Source organism: Manacus candei, unplaced genomic scaffold, assembly GCF_025592945.1.
Source record: "Manacus candei isolate 608988 ecotype Guabito, Panama unplaced genomic scaffold, ASM2559294v1 h1tg000081l, whole genome shotgun sequence".
NCBI classification, from domain to species: Eukaryota; Metazoa; Chordata; class Aves; order Passeriformes; family Pipridae; genus Manacus; species Manacus candei.
Window position 1 is genome coordinate 3,606,657 of NW_026138129.1, and position 24,954 is coordinate 3,631,610.

At 34.9% G+C, this 24,954-nt stretch overlaps 1 protein-coding gene across 6 annotated transcripts in view; it reads right to left on the reverse strand.

The window, feature by feature from the left end:
- The window catches only part of PACRG (parkin coregulated), a 225,766-nt gene that overhangs the window by 173,953 nt on the left and 26,859 nt on the right, over positions 1-24,954 (reverse strand). For all 6 annotated transcript variants that reach the window (XR_007908291.1, XM_051811281.1, XM_051811280.1 and 3 more), the window contains exon 3: positions 3,084-3,218. Coding sequence is in view for 5 of the 6 variants with exons in the window: in XM_051811281.1 (XP_051667241.1) it covers positions 3,084-3,218 (135 nt within the window). In the remaining variant the exon portion in view is untranslated. The remainder of the gene's footprint in view (positions 1-3,083; positions 3,219-24,954) is intronic.

Sequence of the window (24,954 nt, forward strand, 5' to 3'; positions counted from 1 at the left end):
TACATATTAACACAATTCATGGATATTAAACCATTTTAGATTCTCCTGCTGTAGCTTAAAACTGACTGTATTCTGTCTGCAGAATTACAATAAAATGAACAAGAATTCAAAGTGTTTTCAAAAAAAACCTTTAATATCTGATAGTTATGTTTTGCTTCAGTAATTATAAAAAACAAAGAAGCAAATAAAAAACAGCAGTGTATTTTGCAGGAAAGAACAAAATCCTGTAGTATTTTCTTTTATCAGAAAAAATCAGGTTTCTGAGACTCTCTTGCATTTTCTCTCATGCACCACTTGGTAGACAAAATAACAAGAGTGAAATGAAGCATGATATACATAACAACTAAACAGAGAAAAAAACCCCTCTCAAAATAAAATATTGATATTGTGCAATTATAGCAGGATTAAAATATCACTGTTATCATTTATTTCATCTGCAAATAAGTATAGTTCAGCCAACCTTTTACAGGACATTTTGCCAAGACACATTTCATTAGCAAAATATCTTTTCACTGTCATGAATTTAAGCAGTATTGAGTAAAATATATTTGCAAAAAAATTACTTATTTAATTAGATTTACAATTAAATATGATGAACTGATCAAAATTAGTCATTAGATTTCTATTGGATATGCATGTCCTAATAACAAGTGAAAAATATAAACCTTAATTTATCTATACCTTTAAATATTAGCTAGTGATGAACAACATTCTCACCCTTTTGCAGCACTGGGTAGCCTGTAAGACTTTAGAAGCTATCTAATGTAATCTTTGAACTAGAAAACTCTCATTTGCCTGCTTCCTCTACTTAAACTGCACAACAGTCTATGATGGTTGCATGTCAAACTAAACAAAAATCTCAAGTAACTCTACTACTTCAGTATTGTTTTCTTAAGTACCTGCCACAGAACTCGGTCTGGATTGACTTTTGACTAAATCAAGTGGCATGGAATAAGGGAAATAAGGTTTGACCTGGCTGTGCTAATGTACGAATGGAATACTCTGCTACTGTGCTGCCTTCTCGAACTCATGCAGAAGTCCAATAATTTGTTTCAAAAGAAAGGAAATAGCAAAAAACCCCTGTTGCATGACACCTCAGTCCTACATTGCACTAGGTAAATGCCAGTGTTTTACTGTGGTAGGTGTACATTAGATCTGTAAGACTGCAAATGTTGTTAAGAATAAATACACACTGGATCTTTGACTAGAGACTGCCGTTGTGACTGTTTATGGTAGTACGTTTTCAAACAACTCAAACGGTCAGATAAAGGAATATAACACTTACTCTAGACACTCATCTATGGTTGGAAGGCTTGTAGATAACAAATTAGGAAGCTGGAAGAGACCCATAAGGATTATCGAATCCAACTCCTTGTTCCTCACAGAACTACCTAAATATGACTAAGAGCTTTGTCCAGAAACTGATAGGCTTGTTACTGTGATCATTTCCCTGAGGAATCTGCTCCAGTGACACTCTCTCAGGGAAAAACCTTTTCCTAATGTACCATCTGAACTTCTTATATAGCTTCATTCCATTTCCTCATGTCCTAAGTCAACTAAGCAGTCACTAGCATCATCTAGTGGAATGCCAGTCCTTATGAGGGAAATACATGCATCAAAATGCCATTAAAATGAGGTAATTTTTCTGTACCTCTCAGTCTGATTTTGAGAAATTAGAAATTATAAAGCCTCAAGATAAAAACTAAATTGAGCAGATTTTTTTGCAGTTGCTTGAAGATCATCTTTGGGTGATCACCTGGTGATGAAAGATCAGAGTGCAGATCTGTCTGGTAAGCCTGTGAGTTTTAGTCCAGTAAGGGAATTTCTAGTGTTGCCTAAAGCCCAATTGCACTGGAATCTCATTTTGATCATAGGTAAAGTCTTGTTGGATAGAGATTCCCATTGGTGCAAGAAGTATTAATTGTTCCTTGTGCTGATTCAACACTGCTATATAGGCAACAAAATGGTAGCACAAATCTCTCTTCACTACTTCAATAAGTGAAAAAACTACCTTAAAAATCTAGTTAATATCAAATATAGTACCACTTACCACACTGTAGGACTAATCCTGTTGGCTTCATTACAGGTAGAATCCGTTATAAGATTGCAAAATTGGTGTTGACTAACATAGCTATACATTTAAAATTGGTATCATGTTCTTGAAATGAACAATTTATAACATTCTACAAATCTGATACACTTTGTTCATGCATATAGTGTTCATTTTCTGTAACTATCGCTGCTTCCAGCAAAATCTTATTGTAGTCCAATAAATAAGACAAAAAAATACAGTAATTCATGATAACCAAAATAATTAAATAGTAGGAGCAGGTTAAAGATCAGCATTCATTTTTTAAATTAAATTTAAAAGTCTGCGGTAGTTACTTAGAAGATTGGCAAGTTTTACAAATAACATCGCTAAGCCTTTTAGAGAGAAACACAGCTGCATTAGAATGGAGTCATTAGGCGATACATTTATTTTGAAGCCAATTAACCTTTTGTCAGAGAAATGTCGGAGCTGTAATGGTTTCAGCAGTGGAGGTCAGCCTGTAACAGAGGCACGTATGACAGCGATTACGCTGTCTGACATATGCTGTAGACCAAGTACAGCCGTGGAATGAGAATTTGCCTTAGTTTGTATTCTGCTCTGCATTTTCAGGGAGCAGGCAATCTTGACCTATCCATTTAGGTAATTAAAGCTTCTATTTGGAAGTGTCCTGCAGGAAGGTGAAATTTGTGGGAGATAAATGGCTGCTGCTCACTGTATCCAGCCACTTCCATCATTTGATGGACTGCCTGAAACAGGCTGCATTGCCAGGTCCTCATAAAAATAGAGATGAATTGGGCAGGAGACAATTCTCTAAGGCAAAGCAACTCTGTCATCTTCCTTTTTGCAGCATATAATTTAATTGTTAGCCAAGGCAGACAGCTGACTCAGGGGCCTTTCTCTAATGACTTTCCCACCATCTTCCATTTGCTAAGAAATTATTTCAGTGTATTTACTTGCAAGCTAACTTTGTTTGACAATGAGAGATGTCACTTCAATAAGCTCAGCTGGCTGTCACAGCTGTGCCATGACTTACCTTCCAGGCGATTTTGTTTGCTATCGTATCATGTTCAACGGCAATTGGAAAGTCTCCTCTGTCATAAAACTTGCGAAATGCCGTGGGCTTTGCTGGTCTTTCTTTTTGTGATCCTGCAAGTGGGGGCCCTCTTACCTTAAAAAAAACCCCACAAACAAAACAAGAAAAAAACCCATAGTTTAGTGGTAATATATTTTTAGAAAAAGCCTAATTTACATGGCTTAAATAGAAATAGATATGAAAGAATAACACTGATCTCCAAAATTATAGTTTGCTTTCTTCTTTACATGTCACTTCATGTGTAAAGTACATTTTGCTAGTGATCTACAGATTTTGTTAACTGTTTTTTTTGTTGCCAATTTCAGATTGTCCCATAAGAACTGATTATATTTCGAAGCAGATCTCTCCATTACCACAGCATTTTAAGTAGGATTAAAACACCATGAAGGTATTGACATTCTGTGGTAGAAGTTGTTGGAAAATTAAGTATTTCTCCTTTTATGTTTGCTTCTTTCTAGAAGTAATTTGATTTGATTTCCACCTAATATTACTGTCCACACCTTCCATTGTCTTTCCCTAGTCATTAGGTAATGAGATTACATGACCTCCTTTAGCAAATCCCTTCCCCAAATGCTATGGATTTGGTTTTGATATGACTCCCAGTCCTTCAGTATTTATGGCTGAAGCACTGGAAAGAATGAAGGTCTTCTCTCAGACCTCTCCCCTCTGCCTGTGAGGAAATTTGATTTAGCTCCACTTAGTTCCTTATCTGAGTTATTGCTGGTTTAGCATATTGCATAGGTTGAATGACAGTCCAATTCCAAAACGCTCACACTGGAATCTTTTTCTCAGACAAATATGGTAATAACAGCAACTAACAATTGACACTAAGATAACAGAATTTCAAGTACTTATAAGAAATCTATTGTCTAAGAAAATTAACAAAGCTAATCTCAAATGCTAAAAGAGTCTAAGAGAGTCTAAGAGTTAAACTAATCTCAAATGTCCTTGACAACTGATTCTTTCCTGAGAAACTCTATAGCTGTACATCTGGAATACAGACTTGCTACAGTTCTCTGCATATCTCTTTTGTCAAAAATGCTTTTATAACTTGTTACCTTGTATAATACAGAATGTGTAAGTTTCAAAAAAAGGTGAGAGCTTCAAGGATCATAAATCATATCTAGTGTTTTGTATTGTTCTATTTGTTTCTCTGTCTTCAGTGGCCCTTATATTAGTTTCTAGCAGTACAGACATTCAGCTTTCCAGTGAACAGAATGCAAACATGTAACATCCTTCGTTTCATTTCTGCTATTCTGTAATTTAACTCAGCTAACTACAGATCTAAATTTGATTTGGCACTTTTTTCCTCCAAAGTATTTTGACATCATTTTCCACTAGCTGAAGTAGAAGGGTCCGCTGGTGATAAAACTACACTGTATTTTCCTAAAAATAGCTTACATTAGTGTTACTAAACTGTGACCTATTGTTGCATATTGCTGTCCCTGATAGATCATGTCCAGTGCAAATAGATTTGATATGCACAGCTGTAACTTTGCTTAGTAAACGCATCCTGCAGCAGTTGAGAGTAATACTCCAAGAAAAGCATTTCTATCCAAAGCAAATAAAACTTATTCTTCTGCAGAGGAACAATTTTTTTCTATGCCACTAGTCTAAGTACTTTCACTTGGTTTTTGGTCTTTTGTTTGTTTGTTTGTTTTTTCATTTCAGAGAAGTCTATGAGTCACTGAGCATTTGAGGCCACTAGAAAAGCACTTCTGTTCTTTTTGTGTATTTTTCATACACAGGTCCTTCACACAGCCTTTAAAACTTTATTTTCTGTACAGAAGTCCCTGTTATATTAAATTTTAACTTACATTATTGATAAAGAATATGTTGTCTTGACTACGAGATACAATCTGAATTATTTCTCTCAGACTCTCATAATTAGAGGTTGTTAATGCAATCCCAAATTGCATCTTATCTGATACAAAATGTTTTATTCTTCCAACTTATGTTAGTAAATTTACTATGACCCTTTTCCTAACGCAACTTTATGACTTTTCTAGAAAATATGCTTATGTCATTTCAACATCTTCCAATTCTTTATTCAGGAACAAAGATGCTAGAAGGACTAAAAGTACCTTGGTTATCAAACCCATTGTGCATTGTCCTTACAAGATGGTTAGAAACCCCATCTTAGGTAGTATGCCTACTCTGATCTGCCTACAATTCTCAAAAAAAAATATCTCAAAAAAAGATATGGTAGAATTAGAAAAGGTTCAGAGAAAGATAATGACTGAGGGTATGGAATTGCTTTTACAAAAACAGAATAAACTGGAAAAATTATTACTAAGGAGGAATAAAATAAAGAACTATACAATCAAGACATTACAGAGAAAATGAATAAGGACAGATTTTTCACCATTTCCTTCAGTAAAAGCATGGGATATAAAAAAAATCTAGTCAGTAAGAAGTTTGCAACAAACAAAAGTAGTTACGTATTCATGCAGCAAACAGTGGATTTCTGGAACTCTTTGTCAAAAGTCAGTGTAGGAAATACTACAAGTTTCTGTACATTCAAGCTATGACTGGAAAAGTTGATGAAAAATAAATCTATTCAGGTCGACTAAATCCTTATTGTCAGTGATCAGAAATACCATTTCTATTTATATAATATTATCTTTTCGTATGATACAGTCAGTCTGGTAGATCTACTAGCCTTACATTTAGTCTCTCATAGCCACATCACACTGGCATCTCATTGGTTACGTGATATACTTTGATTAACTGCTCCAGGAACTATCTTTTCCAGTTGATGAGCTCTATGCTAATAACATAATTTCTTGTCATTAGTTTTAAGTGCATTATGTTGTACTTTGTACTAATATATTTAATTCCATTTCTATTATACCAATTCTCAAGGGCTTCCACTTCTATCTGTGTGACACTATGATCTTCATCTGTTTTAATATGAACTCCAAACATTATGTCAACTCTAAATTTCATTATACAATCATGATTTTTTTAAATGAAAATATTAAATAAGGTTAGCCTTAAAACCACTTCTTAGAAGTTCCATTAGTAACTTTTATCTATCATCATTTCCCTAATTTCAATATTACATATAATTATTGTCTCCATTTCATGGACTTTCTTACCCATCTAACACATCTTATACTATATGACTACTGAAGCAGTATGTATAGCTAGAGAAATAGCAGCATAACACATGCTTGAAAATAGTCTTAAGAAAGAGATATTGTTTTTCCCTTTGTCTTTAAGATGCTTTTCTTGTCAGATTGGTCTGCAATAGGCATAGAGACCTTTAAATACCAGGAAGAGCAACTGACTTCAAAGGAATGAAATTATCTACACAGGAATGAGACTAACATCTGTCCAGAAGAAAGAAATATCAGTGATCAGGAAGACAGTGGCACTGTCCCTGCACTGAAGATATGGTATCTTGCATGACTGAAGAGTACTGTTGCTCTGCTTTAAGTTTATTCCATGGAGACAACTTGTTCCTTTTATTGGCATCTGAGACATTCACTAGAGTGACTGCATTGAGCTAGTACTGTTTACCTTTTGCAAACAGTTTCTTCTAGTCATGCATAGTCTGTCTGAGGAAAAGTTTATGTGTACAATTTTCTCTTTTTTTTTTTTTTTTTTTTTTTTTTAATTCCTGATCCTGATGTATTTTGGTTTATACATTTATTTTCCTATACTTAGATTTTAAGGAGCCCATTTTGAGACCAGACTTCTTTTTGTTTTCTCTTTGCAGCCTATCACAATACAGGACTGCCAGTCTTGAATTCAGATTAATTGCTATTAGAAAGTAATAAAAAATATAGCAGTTAAATTCTGGAATAGAGTATCCAGAGTGAGAAGCTGTCTCAAAAGCGCTAGGTCAGTCAAGTTCTCCAGAAAACAAAGTCAAATTTACTTCTTTTTTGCTTTTCTTACAGAAGATATATTTCTCACAGTAGAAAACTGTTGAACAGTCTCTCCTAACAGCTGAATGATGGTTCTTAAAAGATCTTTTCTTCATGGAGATTTATTAATTCTCCATGTACAACTCAGTAGGACTTTCCTAGCAGTAATGTGACAGTTTCTGAAGACAAAACTAGTCCCTAATTTCCAAATGTAGAAGCCAGAGGGATAATACCTACTGATCTGGTGAGAGATGAAGCAATCTTATTTACCAAGCTGCTTCCATAAAATGTACTATTCAAAATCTTAAAGAAATGTTACAGTTTGAACTCTTAGGGCAAGACTAAGTATGCTTTCACTGGCTCACTAGGGAGCAGTTGCAAAGGGAGTTCCTAGAGGCTGGTATTGGGTTTGATACTGTTCAACATCTCTGTAATGGATGTGGATGAAAGAACTGAATGCTTGCTTTGAAAATTTGTGGATCATACCAAACTGAAAGGAGAAGAAACAGCCATCATGCAGACAGGCCTTCACAAATTAGAAGACCAGTCCAACAAGATTTGCATAAATGTAATGTCTTGCACATGAGATCGAAAAATTCCAAACAGCAGTACAAGCTGGGTGGGATCTGAATAGTTGGGCTGTAGCTTTGCTGAAAGGGACCTGGGGATTCTCATGGCAAGCACTGAACTTGAGCTAGCAGTCTTTGCAGCAATGAATGCAGAATGAGCCCTGGATTGTATCAATAAGGGCACATCTGTAATATTGTGTCCAGTTCTAGTCCTACCAGTCCATGTCTAGCAGAGGACCATGAAGAACATTAGGAGTCTGGAGACCTTGACAGAAGGTTCGAGAAATTGGATGTGTTTAGTCCAGAGAAGAGAAGGCTTAGGGGAGGATCTAACCACAGTCTTCTAATACCCAGAAGATATAGAGAAGATGGATGTATATTGTCTTCAGAAGGATGCACAGAGCAAGAGGCAATGAGTGCAAATTACTTCAAGAGAAATTGTGTCTGGATACAACAGAAGAACCGTCAGACAAAGAGAAAACACTGGAATAGGTTGCTCAGAGAAGTGGTGGAATCTCCTTGAAAATATTTGATTTGGCCTGGCAAGGATCTGAAAAAGACAAATTAATGACCCAGCTGTCAACGGAGACCTGAACTAGATGATCTCTATAAGTTTCTCTCAGCTGAGGCTCCTCTGTGATTTTATGTTGACAAGTGAAATACACAAAAAGTAATCACACAATGCTTTCCTATGTGATAATGAGCTTTGTCTTCTTACATTTCATATTATTGTAATTACTGACAAAAAGGTCATTCTGAAAGTATTCCATTTATTGGAAAAACAGTAACAAATACTATCTTCTTCAACCTAACAAAAATATTTTGTTGCAAAATAACTAGAAAGATTAAAATTAGTGTTCCAGTTAATTAAAGGCTAATATTCATGATGGCAAAGTATATGAAGCAATAAACAACTTCTGAGGTTTGTTAAATGCCAAAAAGAAGTTGAAGAGTTTGATAATTGCAAAAATAATTTATTGTAATTCTATGCCATTGAACTATGTGACAAGATAAAAGATACAAGCCATTAAGCAAAAAAACCAGAGAAAGACCATATTTCTTTCATTGACTCACAGGCATTTAAAATCATTGTATGAGGTTGCATTCTTAGATTTTTCAGTGATGGCACATTAGGAAACTAACTAAAAAAAATTATTTGAAGCCGGGTTTAAACAGTTATTGTTTGAAGACTGAATTTTCTACATACTCTAACTGAATGCCAAACTCTATGCATACTCAGGGACCTAAACACTTGCCTGCATAAGACAACTGGTGATCTTCGTGAAAACTAACACTAACTTAAGCAGTTTAAGCCAGACAGAAATTGGATTGTTGTTATATAACAAAAATTAATATAAAAAAAAAGACAAGTGACATTGTAATCAAATTTAACGGTTAAAGACACATCTTTAATTGATTAACCCAGGTTAATGCATTTAGGTGACAACTGGGAGGAAAGAAATAATTTCCATTTTTTGGTTTCCCAAGATCTGTACAGGAAGACTGGAAACCAACCTGAGCCTTTTACATTTTTTCCTCACAAAAAATATTTCATTAAATTTATTTGTGAAGCTATAGGGATCAGGCATTACATGACCACTCAACTGTCTTACCTAAAAAATGCAGTCTTCCTTGAAAATATAATGCTATATTATCACCTTGAAGAATGAAATTTTCAGAAATAAAATCATGAATTCTCATTCTTTGTATTCGAACTGAAAAATGTATGTGTATAAAACTGCACTGTATCCACAGAATGGAGTCTACTAATGTGTGCTGCTTTCTCAGGGCAACGTAAAGGTTACGGCATCAAGGAACTATTTGTGTAACCACTGACATGGTCTTGGTCTCATCCTTCTCTTGTACTGGTGTTAAACTTGGTTAATGCAGCATAGTCCAACTGGCAATCCACTTATTTCCCCATAGGAAAGATAACCATTCATTTCCTTGGGTACAGGAACCAGAAGCTGCTGCCAAATCCTAATGTAAACCTCAAGCAAAATGCAAGATTTATTAAATAAGTCAAATAAATTACACTATGCAATGAAGCAATACTGAAGATAGCAGGAATAACGGCCAAATAATACATCTAGCACGTGTTGACACACAAAGCTTTACTAGAACCATCAACCACAAGGTCCTCATCCACATAGTGTGATAGAGCTCTTAATGTGGGGGAACAGGCATCAGCACAACACTGCCTTGTTAGAACTCATGCCCAGAGAGCAAGTCTAGGTGCAAAAGCTGTGATCCACAGTTTGTGGTTCTGGAGTTAGCACACACATAAGGACCTTACATGTTTCTATACTTGTAACACAGACAAGCCCATCATCAAGACAATCAATCATGCACAAAAAAAATCAAGATTTTGGCAGTTACCTAACAACTAAACAGAACAGTACCATGATAATAGTATTTGATGATACATCCACAGATTTTCATGGTAGTAGTAAAGAACTGGAAACACAAATCTTGGCAGAATCTGAACCAGGCATCCCCAAGAGTGTCTACTCTGACTGGCAATAAGCAACAAAAACTGTACTGCTTAACTGACTGATCCTAATTTGATTAAACTAACATAGGTGATTAATACATTCTACAATCATGTTTTTGCTATGCAGACATACCGAAAATTGAGTGAGAAACTTCAAATGACAGGAGAGGCACAGTAAGATGTCCCAATAGGTACTCCTGAGTTCCACATTAATTCCTTTTATTTAGTATCAGTATTACAAGCATTCAATATCAAAAGAACAAGATCCATCAACATGTATCAGACAAAAGCTTTTTATGTTCAAAAGGAAACAGGGAGATAGTTCTTCACATGTGCCACTCTTGATATGCTTTAAATGGTGCCACATCTAATGCTTAAAAGCTGCTTCTGGAGCTACTGCCCAAATCTGGACAACAGATCAAAGCCCATCTCATAGCTTCAACAGTCAGAATTAGAGAAATCAATTTTTAGACCCCCCAAATTAAACTACTGATAGGTCAGCAAACATTACAAATGCTTCTAAAGCACTAGAACTTGAAAGAAAAATCAGACACGTGATTTTGTACAAAGATACTGTATCTTGTTATTGCCTTGAGACACTACTGAAAGTAAGTCATAAGCTGCATGCAGAATTACTCTATTTCATCACCTCAGAAATGTTATTTTTGATTGAGGAAAAGATAAGCTATTTTGATAAGACAGATGTGACTATGTTACAAACTGCTCTACAGCACTTTGTTCTTGGAAGGTCCTTCATCTCTTATTCTCTGCTGGAATATAGTGTAACTATTTCATATAATTTAGATTTCTCTCCTGATGCTTGCTGAGCAATTTCCTTTGATGCAAAGGGAGAAAAGTGACAACTGCTAATATATTTCTCTGCTAATATATTTCTTTCCTTCTTCCAGTCCAGATGAATACAGTCTTGCTTTGTTAGTTCCACAGAGCTTTCCAGTGCCTCAGTTGCACTAAATCTGGAAGCCCTCTAAATTTTTCCTCATTGTGGAAATCTTTACATCTGTAGTTTAATGTTTAAGAAAATATAAATTCACCGTGAGTTCATTTGTATTCATTTTTCAGTTGGGATCACAAGTAAGCTTCTGAAGTGACATCCAAATACAGTTCCTATCATGAAGCAGTTTCTAAGTGAATAAACTGGTCTCCTTTCAGACAACAGTCAGTCTGAATAAGGAAAACTGAATCCCTGAAATGTGTAAAACATCATATCCTCAGCATGAGCTTTTTTCCTTTGGTGATCCTCTCCTATTGGCCTGCAGTGCTCCCTGATGTAGAAGCAACCACAGTATGCTTTATGGCTGCATATGTATTTTTGAATGCCAAATCTACACACTGCAAGTAGATCAGAATTTAGGACATGATGCAGTAGGTATTCCACTGTATGGAAGGGGTTTTTTTACTTTCTCTTGATGTTAATATTGGTTAATAAAGGTATTTATTAGCCTGCTAAGATATCTGTCCTCTTTTAAGGGACAAGTGATCAATGGATTTATTTGATGTCAAACTCAAATCATTCCCTCACAAGAGGAACACTAGAAGGAAACAAATAGTTATTTAGTTCAACTTGCATGCAGCTGGAAAGGTTTTAACAATCTCTGTCTGCTTTGCGTAGCAGTAAACAAAATCTCCCAAGGAGAGCTAAAATTTTCCTTGGTGAAAAAGTCAAGTTTGTCTCCTATCAGAAGTCAAAATCATAGGATGCAAGTGAAAAGGATCTCTCACAGAGTATGTCTTCACAGATACTGACAGCAGCTAGGTTGTAATTGTAGAGGGACAGATGTACCTTACATAGGTCATAATCCTATTACTTTCACAATTTTGTTACTTGAAATGCTTTTCATATTTGAAAATACAGGATTAATCACTTTCTGTGGTAACTGATATTCTCCAAATATTTTTTTTCAATCTCCATAACTACCTAGACTGTTTGCATACTTTTTCTTTGAAATATAATTTTTCATGTCCGAAAATGTGGTGATAAAATTTTATTATGTTGATGTTAATAATTTCAGCACAGCTAGAAGATATACTGTCTGTTATTGAAGTCCACTAAATCTGCACAGAAGTATATTCATCTGGACTAGAACATATGAAATATTTAAACAAAAAACTTTTTACTTTCTGGGTTCCTATTACCATTTGTATTTATTGAATATAGCTATTCCCAATACTGGAGCTCTTAGGCAGCATCTTTAATCCAGACAGCATTGTTACTGTGGGCTAAATTAATCTGTCCCATATTCAGGGCAATGAGAACTCTGCAGTCTCTTTAAGGTCTGGAATATATGGGGAACCCTCTTACTAACTTCAAAAAGAATTCTTACTGTGAAGTGTCTTCTTCATACTTGTTAGTTTGGCAATCACATGTTGATATTTGTTAATCTTCAATGATGAATTTAAAGTCTATCCAGTATGAAGGCCTATGCTTTTCTTTAAGAATTGCTCCATTTATGTGTGCTATGACTTAAGTCGATTTAATCACCCTTTGCCTTAAGACCTTTCCTGAAGGCTCCTTGTTCTGGTTTGGTTTTTTTTTCCTCTGAAATTGCTAAATTTTCTTCAGAGCTATCTGGAAGTAATGTACTGTGAATTCTACCATCATTCTTTAAAAGATTATTCGGGAAGGAGTTGATAATAACTGTTTGGACATCATCTCAGGTGTGTAGTGAAGTACACTTAAATTAACTCTTCTTATTGAATGTTTAAGTCTCCCCTCCTTTCTTTACTCTTATTATTGTTTTTTGTGATCCATTATTTCTGTCATGTTACTAAAACTGTCTTAAAATATTACAAATCTCTCACTTTTCAGTAAGCTGACTGGTTTCAGAAGAGAGTACTGACAGTGTTTTGGGGGCTTTTTTTTGCCATTTTGAAAAGAAGTCTGACACCCAGATTCTTTTTAGAATTGTCATAATTCTCTGACACAGGCTGTCCAACTGCTTCAGTTGTAATTTCCTCAGGTTTTTTCCATGTAAGATAATTCGACCTTAAAATATCACTTCAGCAATTTGCTAGCCTTCCTGTTTTATATATTTATGTGATTATAGATTCAGCTAGGCATCATTTTTGCAATATTGCACACAACTTTTATTCCATCTAGACTTGAAGTAACACAGAAGATTTACCTAAGTTTTTCTATGGTTCATAGTATTCTTCTCAGGGAGGTATTTTTGCACAGGAAGACATATTCTATCTAGCCAGTCAATACATGGTTTTTGAAAAGTTTTAGAGATCTTTTCACTCTTTGCACTCCAAGCATCTCCACAGTGGATGTAGAGCTTTTCTCCTTATCCTCCAGCAAATATTACCAACTATGTATTTTCTTTTCCTCATCATGATTATTTCCTCTTCTTCTACTCCTCATCATCTCAGGAGCAGATCTGCTAAAGTGATGACAGGAGCAGAATCTAACCTCCCCCAGTTTTGAGTCTACCAGGAAGCATGAAGATACTTATGGGTGAAAGTCAAAGGACAGAAACAGGTTACCTTCATGTAATTTACTAGCAAAGTAGCCTTAACTACCTACACAGTGAACATATAAAACTTAATGACAATTTTCATTTCTTGGATATTTGAAGATTCTCAAAAATTAATAAGGATCTTTTTTACTTCGGAGAAACTGAAAGTCATGCACAATGTGCAGAATATAAGTTGTTCATTTAGATGTTATACCGTTTCTCAGTCAAATTATGTCAAATTCACCCCATTTTCTTGCATTGTAACATACACATTTATACTCAGTTCAGACTGACATCTCCAATTTACTGTGTACAGGCTCCTTACACAATAAATGGTCTCATTCTGGCAGAAAACGGAGCATGTCCTATCCATAGGACTACATGGAATTGGGATGCTTTTTTCCCTAGCATCTGATGTAGTTTTATATGGCACAACTTGAGGCTGTTTCCTCTTGTCCTACCACTTATTACTTGGGAGAAAAGACCTCCACCTCACTACCACCTCCTTTCAGGTTGTTGTAGAGAGCAATAAGGTCTTCCTTAAGTCTCCTTTTCTCCAGTCTAAACAACCCCAGCTCCTGCTGCTGCTTTTTAATTTTACTGATTATAAACATGTAGCTCAATTTTTCTATCCTTTTTTTCATATTCTCTAGAAACTTGCATGGAAATGGTTTCTAATAAGAAGGTGTACGAATAACATTTACATTTCTGGGACACCTTCTTTCTGCGAAAAAGAGCTCTAGTCCAATGAAAAATTATTTCCTACCCATCTGACTAACAAGAGCACTCTTGGTGTGATTATTGTAAACAGTGAAAATATCCAGTTGATCATATATGGCATTTTGAATTTTATATGCCCAAGTACTTGCAATCTCACATTTTATTTTCCAGTATGAAACAGCCATAGTCTTAAGGTACTCTTTGAAGTCTTGAGTATAGTATTTCTACCCTGAATTGTCTTTTTTTTTCAAAAGAGAAGATGGTCTTCCAACAGATGACTTAGATGGATTGAAGAGACTACTTAGAAGGTTCACCTTATTGAAACTGTGTATTATTATAAACCAAATATTCGCATTAAAAATTCATTGCCAAATTGCTGAAAATATTGACACAACAAATCAGTATAATAAGATTGAGGGAATTTAGATAGTCTCATAAAAATTTTTTGAATATTAGAAGGTAAATTCATTTTAACTCATTCAGCGAATTACTGGCTATGAATTATTTCCTTTTTTCCTGATAAAAAATGAGGCTCTAAAGTTTCCGGTTTATGTAATCAGTCACCTTTTGCTTTATATTTATCAGCAAAGAATACTTTCAGCTAGTAATAACACAAGAAAGAAACTAATCATATGGTTACTTCAAAAATCTCAGCAAAAGATGCATAGGATTAGACAGTGCTGACACAAAAAGAAACTGCAAAGATGCACAGGTAGAGAAGGCATTCAGAAAAAAATAATTCCCAAAATTAAGCCAGATTGTAACTGGCATAATAAAAACATTGATGTCAGACACTGGAGTTTGCAATAATGAACAGACTTAGAGAGGATTAAAGAGGCTATTAGAGATTATCAAACTAATCACGGCTGATATTGGCACAAATCAGATATCAGATGACATATATTAAAATCTTTAGATATGTCTTCTTTAGAATGATGAAATCCTAATATCTCAAAAAATAAACACAAAAAAGTATAAACAGAAAAAAAAGAGTATTTTGAAAAACTAGTGATTTCAATAATTGCTCCTCTGTGCAATATGTGAACATAAATACCAAATGCTCCCAAATATTTATTTTAATCTTTCACATATAGCAATTAATTTTTAACACTGCTATAGGAATGAGAAAGTCATTCAAAATAAGAAACTTACTTAGCATATTATATACACTAGAGCAAATTCTCCATTACTTTTTGAAGAGTAAAATTTTAAAAGATATCTTTAGTGTAACATAGACAAGACAACAGTACAGGAACTGAACATAAGATAATACACTCTTCAGAAAACTTCCACAGTATCCTGACTTAACTCTTAATTTATTGCCTAGCAATAAGTAATGTCACACTCTACTATCAATAAATTGCAATGATGTAAAAAATCTCTCAATCTCAAAATGGAAAAAACCACCTAAAATTAAAGGAAAAAAAACACATTTCTCACCTTTCCTCTGTCACCAAACCAGAACAGAGAGACTGTCAATCAATATATGTAAATCAGTAAGCAGATGAAAAACTCATAAGGATTCTGTTTGTCTGAATAGTTCTTTGAGTATTCTGAAAGTACGCAGCCAGAGCTGATAATTTTTCTAAATATGTTTTGTAAATCCTATGGATACCTCATAGGAAAAAACATACAGTTAGCCAATAGGTTTGTAAAAAGCCAATGCCAAGAAAATATGTTTCTGTGCACAATTATCTGTTGACTTTGCCAGTTTCAACAGTAAGAAGAAAAAAAGAGAATGCACTCATGAAGCTATAGGTTCTGTGAAGATCAAAACCATGTTGAGTAACTGCATAGTGAATTCTAAAAAACCAAAATTAGACCAATGACATAGTTAGATGACAGATAAGACTTGTTTTCAAAAATACTGAAACTGCTGACATCCAAAATCCAGTGACAAAATAACTTTTGGTCAAATGAAGTTCAGTTTTCTTGAAAGTGATGCACAAAGAAATTACTCCTCAGCAACTTTAATTATGTATTTGTGTATTTTTTTCCCACTTGTTTTCTCTTTTAGCCCTGAAAGAGAAGTGTTATTATCCATGATGTCAATCTATAAACTGGATTAGACAAAATAAAACTGCAGACAAATGGAATGAGAATAAAATAGTCTCACATAAGGACAAAGACTAAATACCATTGTCACTTACCTGTATGAATGAATCTCATCAGAACAGCTGATGAACTACATAATCTTTTCATGCATGATCTTATTTTGGCTGATAACACAGAATCTAGTTTTCACAACTATTCAAAGTACTGTTTCGTAATTCTTATTTTAGTCTTTCTTAAGAATTGCCTTATCTAAAAAACTTCAAACATTTAATCAAAATGGAAATAGAATCTCTTACCAATTACCACTGTGATAAATGTATTTCCATAACATTTCTGTAGTTTTCTGAGAATATTCTTCCAGAATATTCCTCCTTGCTCTGTAGTCGTCTGCTTCAGTGAAGTAATTATCTTCAAATCAATAAATACCAATAGATAGAAATATCAATATTTCTATCATGTGCATAAGATACATTTAAGATTTTAAATGTATATAAAATAACCTTCAGCTTCTCATTTCGAATTGTGTTGTACAATGCCATCAGGAGATCCTGCACTTTTACTATGGCTTCCAGTGATAGTGTGAGATGAATTTGCAATAACACCATTAAGAAGAGCAGAGTAACGAATATGTATCAAAGATTCAGAAGCTATACAGATAAGCAGTCTCAGAAAACAAAGAAGTCACCCTTTCCCTGGCTTTCTTTGCTTTTACTTACAGGAAGAAACTGATCCAGAAGGGAAGTGTTAGTGAAGTTTTATGTAGTATAACACCTTAACATTTCTGTATGCTAAGGAATAAACTCAGAACCTTGACTGTAAAGAATATCTGATGTCAAAATGCAAACTATTGTGGAAATCAAATACCTGACCACAAATTCTTGCTCCAATGTGAATTCAGTAAAAAGTTGCAACTAATTTGAAGAAAATCTTCCTCTAACATTGCAAGAGCTATGATTGTTTTGGAATCAGCAATGCTGCAGTAATTATTATTGATGGCATATGAATGAAACTGCCTGCAATGAGGTGTTCTGACACACACACAAGATTCAAGACTTGTGGTATGATTAGTTTGTGCCTTGCCTTCTCCTCATATATCTTCATTGATTCATTAGTTTCATGGGGCTTGCTGTAGCCGAAGGAGGAAGGGAGCATGGAATGTTGCAACAGTACTGCACTATAAATCTGAAGTTTATTAAAACAGCTTATAGACATTTTAATTAATGAATAATAAATTGCATTTTTACTGGAAAAATACAGGAACTAGAAATGTCCACAGTGATTTTTTTGAAAACAGCTCAGAAAAACATGACTGGGAGACAAAAGTAAAAACTAAAAAAATAAACAGATTAAAAGTCTTCTGATAAAAGTATTTCTAAAGAAAATATGAGAGTCTTAAATAATATGATAACAATATTACAGAAAATACTAAGAATGTTAACCTATTGAGAAAAAGATTATTTGCTAACAGAAAAAAAGCTAAAACAAGTTTTACTTATCCACAGAATGGTAAATGTGGGAAAGAGATACAAAGTTAATGAAATTCATGACAATGCAATAATTTTCCCGCTTTTAGTTAATGACATTGGAAATATTGCACAGTGTCCAACTGGTTTATGTACCCTAGTGCATTAGGAATGGAAAAATTAAAAAGTCTTTACCTAGATAATGAAAACAACAGAGAATAAATAGAGTACAGATACATCAGTAGTGGTGTCCCCCAGGGATCAGGGTTGGGCCCAGTTCTATTTAATATCTTTACTGATGATTAGATGAGGGGATTGAGTCCACCATCAGCAAATTTGCAGATGACACTAAGTTGGGGGGGAGTGTCGATCAGCTGGAAGGCAGGAGGGCTCTGCAGAGGGACCTGGATAGGCTGGAGAGTTGGGCTGATTCCAACGGGATGAGGTTCAACAAGGCCAAGCAGCCAGGTAGAGAGGGACCTGGGAGTTTGGATTGACAGGAAGCTGAACAGGAGCCAGCAGTGTGCCCAGGTGGCCAAGAAGGCCAATGGCATCCTGGCCTGGATCAGGAACAGTGTGGCAAATAGATCCAGGGAAGGGATTCTTCCCCTGGACTCAGCACTGGTGAGGCCACACCTGGAGTACTGTGTCCAGTTCTGGGCCCCCCAGTTCAGGAAGGATATTGAGGTGCTGGAGCAGGTCCAGAGAAGAGCAACAAGGCTGGTGAAGGGTCTCAAGCACAAGTCCTATGAGGAGAGGCTGAGGGAGCTGGGGTCGTTCAGCCTGGAGAAGAGGAGGCTCAGGGGAGACCTCATCACTCTCTACAACTACCTGAGAGGAGGTTGTAGCCAGGTGAGGGTTAGTCTCTTCTCCCAGGCAGCTATCAGTACGACAAGAGGGCAAGGTCTTAAGCCCTGTCAGGGGAGGTTTAGGTTAGATCTTAGGAAGAAATTTTTTACAGAAAGTGTAATCAGGCATTGGAATGGGCTGCCCAGGGAAGTGGTGGATTCTCTATCCCTGGAGGTTTTTAAGATGAGACTGGATGTGGTGCTTAGTGCCATGGTCTAGTAACCACAGCGGTGTTGGATCAAGGGTTGGACTTGATGATCTCGGAGGTCCCTTCCAACCCGGCTGATTCTATGATTTTATGATTATATACCCAACAGATTACACTGTAAACTACATCACAAAAGAACTATGATGAATGTAGAATTTAGTGCATTTTGTGAGAAAGAAAAAGAAAAAAGAGAGTGCATACACACACAGCCTGAACATTTTTGCCCAATACACCTGAATAGAACACCCAGTAAAAACTGAATGTATTACAAAGAAGAAAAAAGAATCAAGAATCCTCTAGAAAATAGTGAATTCATTCTCAACATAATGGATTTAATAAAGAACTAATCCTAATACACTCTTTTATTTTTAATTTTTAGATGTGATTATAGAAAAGCCTACACTTCGGAGCCTTAGCTCCATTGCCTGAAGTAGGAAATCATGTCTGCCAGTGTTTCTTCCAGGTACCACTGTCAATCAAGTGCAAGCTTCAATAGTGGCTTTGGTACCACAACATTTCTACACAACAAGCTGATCTAACATCTCACTGCTGCTTAAAGGTAGAGTTTCCTTTTTCTCCACTTCCTGCTACGCAACATATACTCCCAACATCTGACTTTTACTGGGTTACATGCTGGTGAATGTTCTCTGAGTTGATTTATCTGAATAATTTGGCAGAAAACTAACCAAGGAAAGAAAAGTTCATAGTTTTTTGCTGGTTTAGCAAGCCAAATCAACTACGCTAGTGTCAGATAAATAGGAGAGATGACACCAGAAGATAGGCTGCAAAATGAGGACTAGGGGAGAAAACACTGAGAAATAGTGAGGACTTCTAGGCAGCAGCAAAGTGTTACATGAGCTCACCTGCTCATGGAATCATACGTGCAGAAACTGCTGCTTTTGGAAGATGCAGGTGAAAATGGTTGCTGCAATGCACACGCACGTTGATGAGTAGAGGGATGTCCCTTCACTCCCTTCACAAGACAACTACAAAGAAATTCAATCTACGTAAAACTTTGTAGAGCTCGATAAATCATCTGAATGCCCCATTAAATCCTATTCACAACTGCTAATTGCCTGAACTCTATCTACTCCAGTAAATATTAAAAGCTGGCTCAGTAGTTCTGAAAGAAGTTTCATTGAAGCAAGGGGAATTAAATCCAGTGAGATCTGGACCAAGTCTGCAGGGTACATCATTAACACTCATCTAGAGTTGGAAATTTTCCAAAATATTTAATATGCAGTAATTAGTCTAGAACAATTGTTTCTTATAAGTTCTTTCACCTCAAGTCCATACGGAAACACACTTTAGAAGGGGAGCATGCACACAGAGATAATCATTCTAGAATAATGATACTTTAGAAAAATCTAAAATGCACACAAAAAAGGGGTAAATATTCCCTTTACATATGTCTTTCACTATAATGGAATTACATGTACTACAAGAAATTATCTTCATGATCTATCCCCAACTGTTGATAATATAGGTGAACAAAATAATTTACATACAGTCTCTATAAACTTTGTGTTCATATTAGTCCATTATATACAAGACCACAGCCCATGGTTGCTTACCTGTTATTACTTTCATGACAGTAACAGGTTGTTTTTTTTAATCCCTGCTTTTCAGTACATAGACCTTACTCTGTGATTTGGCCTGCATTTCCTGCTTGCAAATTGTGTAACCTTACACTAAGCTGTACAAAGATACATTTTTCTGAACACTTGTAATAGCTTAAACAAGCCATGTAAGGAAGCCTTGGGAAATCACACAACTAAGCAACTTAATCACCAGGAAATAGCCTATACCTTGGCAAAAATTACAAAATTTGCTTTATAGGAAGAATTAAGTTTTGGAAATTTCAAAGTAAATGTTACCTTTTTCGTATTTAAATCCTTTGAAATTAGAATCTAAAAGAATTATAATATTCACTTTAAGATTTTTTCCCTCAAGCAATCATTAGAAGAATAATACATATTTTTCAAAATTTCCATTTATTTAAAAATTCATCAAATTCAACTTTTGTGAATGAAGTTGCAATTTCTTACATTAATTCCAAAAAAATTCTACTACATTTAATCTCCACAAAGAAAAAAAAAAAAAAACCACAAAAAACCACCAAACAACCAACCAAAAAACCTACTTAAAAAGACTATTAATCTCTTAGTAGTTCTCAGAAAACTCAAGTTTAAGGCTATCTGTGGTAGATGACCTTCCTTCATCATCACAGTAATTACTTCAACGAATGGGTAACTACGTAGGTCTGCCTCCTGCTAGCTAAATTCAGGAGCAGGTAAAAGGCTCCTTTCACTTTTTAGAGCAGCTGTTCCAAGAAAGCAATTAACCTGAAGATATGCACATTGTACATAAGCCTATACGACAATTGTTGCAATGCCCTTATGAAGGCTGATGCAATTATATATATTATGAGAAGAATACAGAGAGGGTGTATAGGCTAAAAGTGTTTTCTGTAGTTCATTTAAATTATAAACATCCTTAACTTTTTGATACATAAAATAAATCAGCTAAGATATCAGTATCTCCAGGAAACAAGGAAACGCTAAGTGAAAACACAGACTATAACAGCAAACACAGACTAAGTGAACAAAACAGATTTTGAGCCAGTTGCTTGAAATTGCAATTATTTTGTGCCTTTATAAGTTACTCCATATGAAGATCTCCTGAGACTTAGAAATATTAATGAAACATATTTCAACTTTGAAAATTTGATTACTGTCACTTATCTTACCCAGAGTCTCAAGACAAAAGCAACATAGCTACACAGAACAGAGCAGAGATTAATGATTTTAAAATGCTTATCAGTAGAAGTTAAACTAAACCAAAATGCAGACAAGATCTTAGAGCCCTTCTGGAATTCACAGGCCTACAAGTTTTCTGAAATGCAAATAGTTTACAAGCAGACTGGACAAACTCTTGAAAAATGAAAAGCACATGAAAAATATGAAACCAATAGCATATTTATTCATAAGGAATTTTTAAGGTTAAAAATTATACTTAGGCAACACCATTCCCAGTAGTTCTGCAGAATTAAGAGTTATATACTAAGCTGCTAAAACTTCAACTAGCAATAAAATAAAAACATGACAGGAAAACTAAGGTATGATCAAATACAGGCACAAGCTAAAACCGCTGTTTTAAAATTTCCTAGGATGACAATGGAAACTGTACTGAAGAGTAAAAGCTGCTTTGATACTAGAAATCCATAATCTTATTTCTCCATCAGCCTTGGTGGGCATTACAGTAAAATAATCAGTGTTTTGTTACTACTATTTTAGGATATCTAATTTGATATTTAATTTCATTAAGGCCATAAAGTAAAAAAATGTAGTATGCTTTTCTTTTTCACTGCCTGTTCAGTAATGCCTTAAACTTTTCACTTTCAAGAACCGAAACTTTCTTAAGTAGAGGAGTCTACAGATCCTCTTTACACAGGAAACTTTAGCATTTTACTGTATTCCAAATTATAAAAGGAGCTGAAGCTTAAATGTAATGATAGGGAAAATATGGCTTGTTATTGTTGAGTTTTTTTCATGAGGTCAAAAAGACAGTACTTTTTCCCAAAACCCGACAAACTAGTTTGTCTAAAATTACCCACTTCCAAAAACCTCTTCAACTCCTATAAAGAGTAATGTAATAGAACATCTGACTAATCCAAATAACAACATAATAGAAGCAGAATTACAGTGATTGAAGTTCAACTGATGCAAACTCTTAACTTTCTGAAAGAAATAGACACAGATGAGTATTAAAATTCACTGTAATTTTAATCAGTAATATGCAAAAAAGGCTGTGACTTTCTGATATGAAATAGTCCTTGACTTTCATAATTCTTAAGCACTTTCTTTTATCATTTTGCTGATGTATGTTATATTTTAAAATCAGAAGGATAATGGATGTGCTTCTTAAACTGTAAATTGGGTTTTATATCAGACACCTGTCAGCACCACGACAGCTTGACCTGACAGTGGTCTTGCATTTGCAGCTCTCCTTCATGACTGCTTTTCAAGGTGATAGGTCAGTCTTTAGAAAAGTGCAGATTTCTTGATCCCTCAGGAAACATCTTAGAGTCATAACATTCACTGCTTCTACAATCTTCATAACAGATTAAAAGCAGAGCTATCATTTGCTGCCATAGACATTGTTATTATCAAGGGCATTCATATTTTGGGTAGATAATATAAATTAAAATACATTTGATTTTTCTACTGCCTCTAGGACAAAAAAAATCTTCAAGAAAATGGTTTATTTGTCAGTGTTACTGATAATTGCAAAACAAAAAATTAAATCACGCTTATTTATAGTGAATTACACCTTTGATTTCACCCATTTTTAAATGAGGAATCTGCTTAGACAGTAACTTAGTATAAACATTAAGTTTAGGACTTTCCTTTTATTTAGGATGTGTAGTTTCAATAAAATAATGAAAACAAAAGTTTGGAAGATAAATGGTTAATGGCAATGTCAGTTCCAACAAAGTACTGGAACAGTCTGAACTCCCATCTTTGTTCAACAAATCCTGCTCTGCCAGAGTACCTCAGCATACATATCCATTAATTGACTTCCTATGTTGATTATTCCAAGACTAATTGATAATGGTTATTAAACAAAATGATGTTTTTTTAAATCAACTCACACTGTAGAAAGACTGTTTTGTAGGTATTAATAAATGTAATATGACTGATCATAACCTTGAAGGCTACTGGTATCAGCACTGCTCTACGATACAACATGGATGAAAGGTAAAAAAGTACTCGGAAAAGAGAGAGCTAATTATTACAGAATCTGCTTTCTACTCTGTTTTGCAGATTTCCTTGTTTGGCTTACAGAGCTGTGGTAACAGTTAAGATCTACCTTATATAGAGTATGCTATTTGGGTTGTTATGATTGTCACATTTAAAAAAAAAAGGATTATTATTCTTTTAGCCTCACATCAGCAAGTTTCTACTGCAATAACTTTTTTAAAGTATTTTCAAATATGTACTTGAAATTCATAAATGATGTGGCACATGCAGTACAGAAGTCACTGCTGACTCTTCTGACATAACATGACCCTCCAACAAAGCTCTAGAAGGATGTATAACATTTCTGTTTGCAATCAATAGAAAATGCTATCATACTTTTTTTAAAACCTGATAATATAGGTATTTACAAGTAATTAAATATTACAATAAATTACATGGGTGTAAAAACTATTTATCAGAATATTTTCAAGCTAAAAACAATAGAAATGTAGACTGTACTTAAATTATATTTTGATATTTTGTCTTGCACTGTGAAAGTATCTAACAAAGTGACCATGATAAAATACTGTTCTTTGGGGCTGCAAATACCATAGTAAACCCGTTATAACAGTTTGGCCTTCTTGTTCAACCTGCTACTGTAAGTTTGCATTTCACTGAATGGGAAATGAATGCTAACACTGCTTTGAGAAAAAAGAACCTTACTCTGAAATGAGCCCAAGTAACATAGTAAGTAAATTCACTAGCACTCATTCCAGAATGTCACTATTCTTCTAAATAAAATGTATTTTAGTATGTTCAAAGCTGCATTGCCACAACAGCCTTATTCTTGGTGCAATGTTTCCTTTTCCTCTCTTCCTTACATTTGTCTAAGCCAACCTGTTTTCCTGAACTAAGTAATCAGAAAATTATATTCATGTTCAGAGGAAAGAGGGATTACGTTTCTGCCAATTTATCATGCTAAAATAGCTCCTCTCAAATGTAAAAGCTGAAATCACTTTCCCATTTGACATGAAAGCAATAGAAAATGTTACGGATATATATGTACATATGGACGCTCTTGTGAGAAGTGAATCTGAGGCTGTTCTGCCTAAGAGAATCAAATGTAGACCTTTTGCATGTTAGCCAAAACCCTCTAAACACTAGTTTATTACACAGAGAATGGCAGCTCTAACAGTGGCACAGGAGCAAGTCCTGACTTCGCTTGTTCAAAGAATGCCAATAACTGATTACTCTCTGAAAAACTCTTTGATCTTTTAACTTCAAGTGAATGAGGATGCCTCACTCCACTCTAAGCCAGAGATGACGAATATAAGTTGATGTGAAAGCGTACAACACCATA